Source organism: Diadema setosum, chromosome 7 (assembly GCF_964275005.1).
Source record: "Diadema setosum chromosome 7, eeDiaSeto1, whole genome shotgun sequence".
Taxonomy (NCBI): Eukaryota; Metazoa; Echinodermata; class Echinoidea; order Diadematoida; family Diadematidae; genus Diadema; species Diadema setosum.
This window is the reverse complement of record NC_092691.1, coordinates 16,337,409-16,349,897: the sequence shown is the minus strand read 5'-3', so window position 1 is coordinate 16,349,897 and position 12,489 is coordinate 16,337,409. Positions and strand designations below refer to the sequence as shown.

The following is a 12,489-nucleotide window of genomic DNA, read 5'->3' as shown; positions in this document are numbered from 1 at the left end:
GATGAGACTTCCCTCTAACACTTCCCCTCCCATGTTCGATCAGAGTGCTCCCTTGTGAACTGACCGAAAAGTGACGAAGACCAGCGAAATTGCGTCTGCAACAGGGGATGGGGGGTGAGGAATGGTTCCGAGGAAGCTGATGGTGCCCCCCCCACTTTGAAATCTGTTCCACCGGGCCTGTTGATGACTGTAGTTTAAATTTGTTTATGGCGGCAGGGATAACCCCCTTTACACCCAGGGGAGGGGTTTGGAGGAGTCCAAATGGGGGCCTAAATTGTGCATTTTCATCTTCTTTTGAAAACCCCATGATGGATTTTCACAGAACTTAGCAGGTAGCAGCATACCTAGGGGGTTAGGATCTCAATTTGTTGAACAGGTACCACACTCCCCTTGAGGGCCCTGGATGGGGGCCCAACAAATTATTAATGGCATAATTTACCATTTGCAGAAAAACGAAAACCCAGCATTAGTGCTTCAAAATAGTTCTAGAAGTGTGAGTTAGGGATAGAAACAACCAAATGTAAAAATTTGAACCAGTACAGTATGTCCAAAAAAAAATTACAATCAGATTTTCGAATTGATAACACCCAATATGATTGACCTGTCTAAATGCTACTTCAGGGTCTTAAAATATAGCATCTTAGCTCTATTTTGCAGAAAACCCCATTCAATTTGGTTAAGCGGTCACAGAAAAATGTAGAATGTTGTAGAGCATGTCACGAGTCTGATTCTTCCAATTTTAGCACTGCGATGCTCTTGTGTGTGAAAACAATAGACAGAACTTGGAAGGAAGAGATTCCTGACATGCTCTACAAAATTCCTCTGAAGCAAATCGAATGGGGTTTTCTGTAAGATGTGGGCAATGAGTTAGTTTCATACCCTGAATTTGTATTTAGATTGATTCACTATTTTCAAAGATATCATTATGGAGGGTCCCGTTGTAATTTTTTTTTTTTTTTTTTTTTTTTGGGGGGGGGGACATATGGTATAATCAATGTTAAGTGTTGTTAAATACACTAAATGTGAACAATAGTTATAATAAAAATGTTTCTACACTAAACGGCCTACAAGTTATGGTTTAATAAGAAAAATAGTGATATCTCCTTATATCTAAGGCTTTAGTGCAAAAATGTTATATGGTAGGATGTTTTGCGATACAACTGACCTACACATATACATCAAAAGTGATATCTTGAACATGTTGTAAATCACTGCTCCCAAAGGAAAACAGGTAAAAAGGTATACAGTTAAAAAGGTAAACAGTTAAAGGTATACTTACAAATCTTTTTCAGAACCAGAAGTGATAAGGCAGAGTTAATGCTATGAGTTAGTACATTGATAACTGCAGTTTCAAGTTTGTTCATTGCAGATCCAGGGGTGCCCCCCCCCCCCCCCCCTTTGAAGCCTGGGGTAGGTGGAGGGATCCAAATGCAGGCCTAGAGCATACATTTTCATCCTCTTTGTGAAAACAACATTATGAATTTTCACCAAACTTGGCAGGTAGCATTCCTAGGGGGATAGGATCTCAATTTGTTTGAATGGGCACCATGCTCCTCTTGGGGGCCCTAGGGGGCCCAAACCTCCCAAATTAAGGAAGTTTGAGAAATATTCTTTTCTACCATCAGGGGCCTGTTTCATAAAATTTGTTATCAGTGACAAGTTGTCATAGCTGTAATAAGCTACTGAAATCCTCGCAGCTGATTGGCTAAGTGCAAATTTGTCATAAAAGTGAGGCAGTTGTCACTGATAACAAGTTTTATGAAATGGGGCCCTGAAGTGATGGAACTTTAGGTCTTTTTTAGCTCACCTGAGCCAAAGGCTCAAGTGAGCTATTGCGATCGTTCTTCGTCCGTCGTGTGTCGTGCGTCGAGCGTAAACTTTTTACATTTTCATCTTCTTCATGAGAATCCCATGACCGATTTTCACCAAACTTGGCAGGTACATGTAGCATCCCTAGAATCAGAATTGATAGAGCTTTAAGTCTTTTTTTTCCCCCCAAACTGCATAGTCCAACATTATATAAAGTACAGTCTACTGGGCAGGTATTTTTACCAGTGTGATGGAATATGCAAATGGACACCATGCCCCCAGCTCTCAAAGTTGCCCCCTGCCCCAAGTTTCCAATGCTCTCAGGTAAGAGTCTGCAAGAATGCATGGAAGTGAACTTACGATACTCAGGTGAGCGCCAGACCCACAGGTCTCTTGTTTTTCAAACTGCATAGTCAACCTCTCTTAAAGTACAGTGTACTTGGCAGATATTTTTGCCAGTGTGATGGAATATTCAAATGGACACTATGATTTATGCCCCAAGCTTTCAAAGCTGCCCCACTCCCACCCCCCCCCCCCCAAGTTTGCAGTGTTGTCAAGTAAGAGTCCGACAGAATGTGTGGAAGGTGAACTTGCGATACTTTGGTGAGAGACCTGGGGTTAAGAGACCCCAGGTCTCTTGTTTAATCCTTAGAGTTTGACTAATCGGTAATAGATGAAAGGAATACAAAGGCAATGAATGAATACTGTTGTCTGGGGATAAATGTTGATTTCAAGTGTCTCTGTGTTTTGTGGGCAATAAGTTGCTGTTTCAACGTAATATTATCAGTTTCAGACCCCCATAATGCCTTACAAATGACTTTGCATTATTCCCAGTGATACTTGTGTTTGTGCAGAGATTGTGTTACACAAACAACATTTTAGGTTTCCATTTTCCATTGTCAAGGTATTGTACTATAAACCTTTTAGGAGAATTATGCATTATGGCGGAGGCATATACCGGTCGCCATAGCGACATTTCTGATTTCTCCTTATCTCGGAAATGGCTCAAGGTATTACAAACTAAACTTTATGAAACTGTCTGACAGTGATTCTTTTCAGAATTTTTAGGACATGGGGTCAAAGTTTAATGGTCAAAGGGCAGATTAAAATGCCAAATTTCTACTATTAAATGCTGAAATTACACATTCTCTTCATGCATTGTAGGTTACTTAATGCATAAAATTAATAAAACCAGTTATATGCATGCATTATTGCTCAATGATTCTGTAAGGGAAGATTTTGGGTATGGGGTCAAAGGGAAAGTGTTAAAATACAATTTTTCCCATATTTTGAAATTAGCTCAGAGTACTAGTATTATGAAAATGGATGTTACCAGTTAGATATTATTTGAAGAATTATAGGCCAGGGGGTCAAAGGACAAGGAAGTGAAAATGCTCAAATCCTCAAATATGTGTACCTGCTCTCTTATTAACTCTTTATGTGCCATGGTTGAAACCCCCTATGTGCCACATTTTTCTGAGACACCAACAATGTCATGCTTTAAGAAAACATTCTGTTTTTCAAAGCTATGTCACTTCTATAGATTTTTGTTCAGCTGCTCATAAAGTGAATAAAGTTGTAGAGAAACTGCCAAGCTTTACATTGATGTAACGTGTATGACAAATCTATGGTTGTTTTTCTTTCAAATGACTCGGATAGCTAAATTACTGTAAAGGCATGACTGTTGCACACAAAACAGTGACAGTAACTTAGAATTTACACCTAATTCCGATAGGGAACACCGCTTGTTAGTCAATCACAACATAAAATGCAAGCTACATGTATATGTGAGAGGAACGAAAGTGTGATAAACGCTTTCATTGTACCGTGGCATTTGGCGATTTATTGATCGGTTTGGGCGGGTTTGTGCATTTGAGCAGAATATGCCAAGTTGACACGCTGTCGAATGAGTCAGACGTGCGAACATGGCACATAAAGAGTTAAAACCGTTTAGCCATCCATCCAAAATAAAACCTAGTTGAAGCAAAGTAAACACTCAACACATATGTGAAAAATATGTCATTTTATTTATTTATTTAATTTTGCCAATGAAGTGAAACTGTCGTCTCAACATTGTCAAGGCATAATAGACCTGTTGAGAGAACCATGTCTTATGGCAGAGGCATACCAGTCGCCATAGTGACATTTCTGGTTTAGAAATGAAAAGGGGTGTCTTAGAGTATGCCTAATCACATTATCCAAGAAAAAAAACCAAGTGTTCCTGAAAAAAATGCCGAAAACAAAATTTCCCATTCATTTTATTATCTCAAACTGAAGAATTATAAATGTAAAAGAATTGCTCTCTCAGAAAAAAAAATAGAGATCGACTAGGTTGACAAATTTCACCTATTTTGAGTCCTCACGTAAAATTGGGTTGTGTGACTTTTAGTTTGGTTTGTGATGCATGATCACGTCATATTTGAACTACTGTTCGGCACACTGAAGCCCCTCAGTTATGGGTGAAATAGACATCAACATAAACAATAGCACACAAACTGAATTTATCTAATGAGTCCTTTCCAATTTTAATTTCAGCATCAAATAGTGTAATTTTAGCATTTTAGCTTGACCTATGACCTCATGACCCAAAATATCCCAACAGAATCATTGTCAGGCAATACGTGTACCATGTATATATACAAAATTTCATAAAGATACCTTGAGCCATATCAGAGATATGGAGAAAAAAAAAAATTACTGCTCTTACTTGACCTTTGACCCCATGGCCCAAAACCTTCCCTAAAGAATCTCGTCTTGTAATACATGTATTAAGTAAGTTTCATGAAATACCTTCAAGGATTGCTGAGATACAAGGAAAATGGTATAACTTTAGAATTTGACCTTGACCTTTGACTTGAGCGCATGCACCTTTAAGTGGATTGATGCAGATTTGTCCATTCATACCTACATATGCTAAGTTTCATGTGGATGTCTCAAATGATTCTTAAGTTACTTCATCCACAAAATTGATTATGGATGAAAGGACGAACAGGTGAACAACCCAAAAACAAAATTCCTCCTGTAACATTGTGGAGGTATAAAAATTGAGTCATACCAAAAGATCAGCCGTAGGAGATAAAGAGTTCAAAATGAAAAAAAAAAAAAAAAAAAAATCATCAAGAGATGAGTCATCAATCATTGTTTGTAGGAGGTGGCTCTAAAGAAAAGTTCACCAAAAAGGAATGATGTTGTGACTTTGAAATAATGCAACACAAACTGCAGGTCTGTAAGGATATTGAGCAAATCTGACACCATGTTGAAGCTTTAAAACTGCTTTAGTGTTGGTAACATCATACAATATTATAGACATCTTTACTAGTTACTTTCTTGACATGGTTGTAATGCCACTCTGTTCTCAAAATGGTGCTTTACCTTGTGACTCTGTGCTATTTAGGTGAGCGCTTGACCAGTGTGTCTCATCTTTAATTTCACTGAAAACTGAAATGCGAGTTAATTTGCACAGATACAAAAGCACATGAGAAATGAGAAGTTACTATGCTTGGGACATCAGAGTTCATGATGACTACTTTGTGTACATATGTAATATTAAAGGTAAAACATAGTTTCCATATACCTGCAGAAACTGTCGATATTTGCTCTAAAATGGACACATATGCATAACAAATGTGTGACATAACGCTGTGATAACATTATTTCAGTTGGGTAACAATGAAATTTGAAATATTAACCAAAAAAGCATGCTGACAGCTCCTTTTCTCACCAGGAATAAAAGCTGGGTGCACCAACTTTATTGTTTTACAATTGTGATCTGAACATAACCCAAAACAATTAATTATCCTGACAAATTGCATCAGACAGACAAGTTTCATGGCAGACCCTATCAATATTTTGAAGGCAAATTCCAGTTGATGGAAGATGAGTTTTGAGCCCCTCTAAGAACTCTGTTTTACCTTTAATGACTGCTGAAGCTGAGATTAGTACCTATCATTTCCTTCTGAAATGCCATATTTGACTTGTGTTACACTGCAAAGTTTTCACAAAACAACTTTCTTTGTGGGTTAAATGCCCATTAAGATTCTGTAGTATTTTTATTCCTTTCCTACATTGTCATGACTCATACTTTGCATTGCAGGTCCATGGGCTGTGAACAAAAATGAGCTCAAGCTTGGAGAAGAAATTGGCCATGGTTTCTTTGGAGGTAAAAAACAAGTCAGTATCATTTATGCTATTAAGTATCTTCTCCAATGTATGGGATTGCCTGGGAGCAAATAAAAAATGTTACTGTCAAGATACCAGGTATGTGTAAAGATGCTTTTTCTCTCAAGCAACATATTTTTTCTTTTCTTTTCTGTGGTGCTCAGTGTTCACCTGAATATACTGCGCAGACCCTTTATCCTGGCCCTGGAGCCTGGAGCCACTGCAACCAACCCTCTCTCTTATCACTCACCCCTCTCCCATCTCTCAGGGCTGCCAAGTCAATCTCACTCTGCAGGAGTCTCCCTGACAATATGAATATCTGTCATCTCTTGACAAAAAGAATACTAATGTTTCCCTTATTTTGGAAACCGTGTTTTTCCTTTATTGAAGTGCATGTAACACACAAGTATCTCCCTAATTGCTTTTTTGAGCCTCCCTATGCTCCTGTCACACTTTGCCGGATCTGTAGGGCAAACGCATTAGAAATGAATGTTGGTTTGTGGCATTCATTGATATTCGTTAAAATGCATTTTATGTCCTTTTTATCACGTGTATGGACGTTTATGTTCAGGTGATTTCCGTCAGAGTGACCAGAAACCTTTGTGCATGCACAAAGTTTTTTCTCGCCAAAAATGGATAGCACGATCTGACCCTTGTCCAATAGTTATATGTTTTCTCCTGTATCTGTACTGTACTTCGTCGTTTTCCACACGTTTCCATCCACTAGATCTCCTGTAGAGTTCGTTGCTGCAAGAGATGGAATGGAAGGAACTGCTTAGTATTATTATGTACAGCACATCAAAAGCATACGCATGGTTCTCTGATGTTCAGTGTACGTTTCGTGTGTCACCTTTTTGTTCTTTGTGTGATTTGTCCGGTGGGCATGCAGTTTATATTGTTTCTCATACATTTGCGCACGTTCCACTGTCCTGTACAAAATTGCCTCGGGTGCTTTGTTTGTATGTTTTGTTCAGTCCCTAGACTCTGCATGGACACTCCTCTAAAACGGAAAACTTTACACTTTGTCCACCAGATTGACGATTTGAACAATGGATGAGCAAAATATTGCATGTTTCTTGTACGTTGGGCCTATCCGGCAAAGTGTGTCAGGGCCTTATTTATGATGTGTGAATGATGGGAGCCCTTATAGCCATCCTTAACCTGTGTGCGCAGAAATATGTATACATGTATGTAAACTGTATGGTGTGTATCTGATGTGTGGGTATGTCAAAAAATTGTGCACTTCTTTCCTTGGTTCATATCATCGCTGTGTTACCATATTCTGAAATTCAGTGTGCATAAATACTGTATATGCCATATACAACATGTATAATATTTAGCAAGTCAAATTTTTCGTTAACCGGGACTTCTCGACGATTTCTAAAGAGGTAATCCAGTACCTGTGAGACATTAAAACCCCTGTAAACTTTGTTCAGTTCCATGCGGGACCTGTAGGCAATGTATTAAGTAGCAGTAAGAGTGCCCAATCATCAATGTGCAGCGAAGCAGAATTCAAGCCACCACAAAAGCAATTTGGTTTAGTGCATACAAGTGTAGTGTACACTGTATTTGTACAGTCTGATGTGTGAGTATTAAATCAACATGTGTACCTAGTTTTACTTACTTATTTATATCCACAGTTCTTGTGCATTACAGCATTCCCCCTCCTGCTTGTTTCATTGTTAATATGGGCAAGTTTATGAAGGGACTGCAGACTACAGTGTACAAGCTCTGCTTTTCAGCAGTCCTCTCCAATCCTGACTTTTTTTGTTGTTGTCTTTTTTGGTATTTGTCTTGAAATTTACAAAACTATCACTGTTCATGAGTTGTTTTTTATTGCATTCAGTTATGTTATCATGTGTATTCTAATGTTGTAATTATATGTGTTTGAAATGAAATAGAATGGGAGAAAAAAAAGGAAAAAAGTTGTACTGGTAAGTTGTTGTATCTACTCTCCATATCAGGCATGTTGAGAATTAGTAAGTTTGAAGCACCCCACAATAAAATCTGTGTGTTCCATCTGCCATTCACATTATGTCCTCTCTACCACTTCTATATTGTACAACACCAGAGCCAGTGACAAAATTCTTTGTAAAATTTTGTAATTTTCAACTAACTTATCGATTAGAATCAATTTTCATAGATGCCAGATATTATGTATGTATGTACATGTAGATCATATTGGTACAGTCTTAACATGGAGGTTCAAGAGATGGAGTTCCAGCTGGCTATAATTCAGGCATGAGATTTCTCCGCGGATCCGCGGATTTCCGCAGATTTTGAAATTCTGGGGGGAAAATACACAGTCGGGAAACTTTCCGTGATTTTCCTCTTTTTCTTTTTTTTTTTCTTTTTTTTTGCAGCCACCATATCTCGCCATACTATGACGAGTACCGTATAAAGCAACGGATGCTGCGTGTGTGATACCGTAATAGCTGTGATGTATCGGCATTGCATTGTGTGAATGGTGATTAGTGCATTTTTGTCAGCGGGCAGCTGTGTGATGTTGCGTGCATGATAATGCGTGAAATGGACTGTACATACAAGTACATGTACTGCTAAGCAAAGAGTATAGAGCGCACATGCGCTTCTACACTCTTTGCTGCTAAGTACAAGTAAGTGGCGTGGATGTGAGACGTGCGTGTCGATCTACTTCTAGCTTGCAGTGTGGTGTGATGCACACATGTGTGAGGCTGTAGCTGCTATTGATGCATGCTGCGCTGCCGCAGCGTTCAGCGCGATGCGCTGCTATTGTATCCCTCCTGCTGATTACGATGGACTGATGGTTGGCGTCAAAGAGAATAGAAGCTATGCTGTTCTCTTTGGTTGGCGTGACTGCATTTGTCATCGTGATTTTGTGGACCGATGAGAGTATTTTTTCTTCAACGAGAAAATGAAGACCCTCGATAAGTTCAAGTGGCAGTGGTTGGACTATGAAGTTGATCTCCCAGCACCAGTTTTGTCTTCTAGGCCAGCTAGTCAATCGACTTCCTCGGGACCTCGAACTTGTGATACATCATCCGCCGCAAGGATTCGCTTGGGCGATACGATAAAGAAAGCTGAAGAGGCAGGGCAGGGAGAGCGTTTTGTACAATGTGCCATGCACTCATCAACTATAAAGGAAGCCAACAATGCTAAGCTGTGATTTATAACACTTTTTTTTGTACCCTTATGAACTGAATCCAGCAAGACGTCACCTGGGTGTACATTACTGTGATGTATTATGGCCCCACATTTGAGTAGGCCTAGGTCCTTTAGATTTTGCAAGTGTCATTCATGAGTTCAATTATCACAATGTTTATCTGTAAAATGTACCTCTTAACAATAGTAAATTTCAGTTGTAAGATGCATTAAAATAATTTTTTCATGCCTTAAATTTCAAAAAGTCCTCACCGTCGGAGGGGGGAAACCCCCCTCCCACACCCTCCCCCCGCTCAGTCGCTCCGCTCTCTCACAAAGTCCCCTCCTCTTTTTTTTTTTTTTTTACATTTCTCTGTCTCATGCCTGATAATTATTCAATACCAGTAAGCTGTCAATTTTCTATGGATGGACAAAAAAATTCCACACGTGCATTTGTGCCTCTGATGTTTGATGCTTGAAGCCGCCATCTTCCTGAGCAATCTAAAGATTAATTTTTAACACTACCATAGTATCAGGTATAATCATGCTGCTCGATTATATATCAAATTGAATGAAATTTTGCCTGATGGTGAAGCATATAAAACAAAAGTCAATTCCTTCAAAAAATGTGTGCAAAAGTGTAAATCTGAGCTGTATGTTAAGAAAGCATTTGAAATTTGGCCCTCATGGAAAACCATTTGTACCATCTTTCCGATTGCATGTATTTCCGATTGCATGTATTTCCGACAAATGAAACTAATTTGTGACCCTGCATCACAAAACCAACAAAAAGTTGTCAGACATGGATTTTTTAGGTAAGAGCGGAGTCTAAAAGAGCAGACTTTAAGCTTCAGAATGATGTGTAACTCAATTCAAATCGACTCTCCTAACCTACCTAAATATTTGGAAGAAAGCACACACTCCAGAAAAGTGTGAACTGAGAAAAGAGGCTCCGAAGTACAGGGTCTTACATTCAAGCACTTAATCTTTACCAAGCTGTGCTAGCTGTGCAATGAATGGGACAAAAAACAGGATGTAAACCACTGGAGCAACAACAATGAAGGAATTATGAGATTAAGCTGAAATTGAGCATGCTTTATTAAAACATTTTGTCCATGATTAATGCCAACTTTCAAAGCAGTAGTGTCATCCTTTCTAAAGTTATTAGAGTTGAAAATGAAGAATGTGTACAGGGATTTTAAGAATTGAAAAGGGACTCTATAAAGATACCCCTTCTCACACTATTCTACAAAAATGTGTTGGAGGAAAACTGCTAGGAATGCATTTTTTGTTTTGTTTTTGTTTTATGATCCCAATCTTGAGCACAATGTAGAAGACGACTTTCAGAATATATGAAAAACTCAAGGTTGGCTAGGTTGACCCATTTCACCTATTTTCAGTCCTCACTCAAAATCAGTGTGTGCGAATTTTTGTTGGTCTTGTTATGCATGGTCACATATGGTATCATCTTCAAATATCTGTAAATTTATAAATTGATATGTCAGATTAGTGTCCAGACATGTTCTGTCAATTAATTTTGATATATTTATTTCATCAATATTTGAGCAATTTCTATTCGCGCTGCCCATGTCTTTACCATTGTCTACCTCCCATTGTTTATAAGCAGGGATAAAGTAATTACCATTGTAAAGACATATCTTTCTTAGAGAGTGGCTAGTCATTATGCAATGAGATGTGAATCCATTGTCTTCCTACATGTATCTATGGGGCAGATCGAGTTTGGCACATATATCAAATATTTTTTTTTGAGTGGCAGCTGCGAGCATGGGATCAAAGCAAATAAGACTGTTGTGACTCCATCTCTCGAACCCCCTTGGTCTTTATAGTATAAAGAATGTGGTTGATACATTACTTCCCTTTTTTACAACTTGTAGCAACAGTGAGATGACCAATTGTGAAGTGCAGATTACTTTATTCAGTTCAGTTTTGTTTGCTTCTTTAAAGATGATTCCTTTCATATCTGTATACATTGTATCTTCTAGTAATGTTTTTATATTTTTTAAAGTTTCATTATAGATGTGTATATCTGTGACTCTTATTCACTTGTTTCTTCTGTCAATTCACAGCTGTTCGTGTAGGTGAATACAAGAACAAGAAGGTTGCGGTAAAAGTTATCCTTGGCAATAATGAAGCAGCGCAGTCCATCATTTCAGAAGCATCCATAATGACGTAAGTTTGGCTTTATGAAACTATGGACAGATTAGTTTGTAGTTTCAGCGTAGATTTTCTTATGTCTGTTGCATCAGAAGATGTTCTACAAATGTGCAACTGTGAATGATAGATTTCAGGCCCCAGTCACATGGAGTGTCGACAAGCGTTGATATGACTGTACACATGGTATCAACACAGCAGCTACACGGATAAGGCTGGAAGAGCACGGCATCTACACGGACAAACACGGCATCTACACGGATCAACACGGCAGCTACACGGCAGCCACACGGACCATCCCGGATTGCTCTGCCAACACAGCAATCCCCAGATGACGCTGGATGTTTTTGACCTCTAAAAGTTGCCGTGTTGGCCTCCCGGATGTCTCCGGATCTACACGGACATACATGGATGTCCAAAGTGTCAACACAGATCTCTCCCCGGATCACCCCAGATCAGATCCAGGGATGATCCGGGGTGATCTGGGATGTCTATGTGACTGGGGCTTTAATAAGGGAATTCTTTATGATATCATGTTAAGGCAGTAAAAGAAAGAGTATTGCAGCATAAGAGTAAGTTTCTTGTGTCTATCTCCCACCCTGCCTCCCCGCTGAATCTACTCAGCTAGTTTATGTTAGCGAAAGTGGAAGTGTAGCGGGAACGCAGGTCCTTATATACGGCCCTGTCGGGGTTGCACACTTTGGGTGCCAGGGGCGTACCTACAAATTATGTGGGAGAACCAACCAGTGATATTTTGGGTGGGATAGGGAATAGCAGTGTTACACACTGACAGGTGAGTATGCTTTGTTCATTAATAAGATACTCACTGCTGAGTATCTTGTTCATATTTGAAAAGTCCAATGTTAAAGTCAAGATGACCCTTCAAAATTCTTTATTGGCATGTTTCATTTTGTTTGTGTCGAACACCTCTTGATAGATATACAGTTACAAAGCTTGTAGCAATAACTTACTCCGACACGAACGCAAATGTAGTCGATTTCCTTTCGTTTGCATGACATACACAATTTGTCAAAACGTATTAACTCTTATAGGTTCGTAGAAGTCGACTTTATAAAATACTGCTATTTTATCGTTTCAAATGCAGAAGAAAAATCTAGTGCAAATGTGCTACAATGTACTATGTATCTGCTGATGATTAGTGTTTTCACCAGCCATTCTTAGAGTAGTTAGTGGTTATTATACCCCAACCCACACAATGTATATGGGGGT

General features: G+C 38.9%; 1 protein-coding gene across 1 annotated transcript in view; it reads left to right on the top strand.

Moving 5' to 3' along the window:
• Positions 1-12,489, top strand: part of LOC140230388 (tyrosine-protein kinase CSK-like) — a 123,574-nt gene that overhangs the window by 92,193 nt on the left and 18,892 nt on the right. Inside the window, exons 5-6 of the mRNA XM_072310537.1 lie at positions 5,903-5,968; positions 11,175-11,277. Of these exons, the coding sequence (XP_072166638.1) occupies positions 5,903-5,968; positions 11,175-11,277 (169 nt within the window). The remainder of the gene's footprint in view (positions 1-5,902; positions 5,969-11,174; positions 11,278-12,489) is intronic.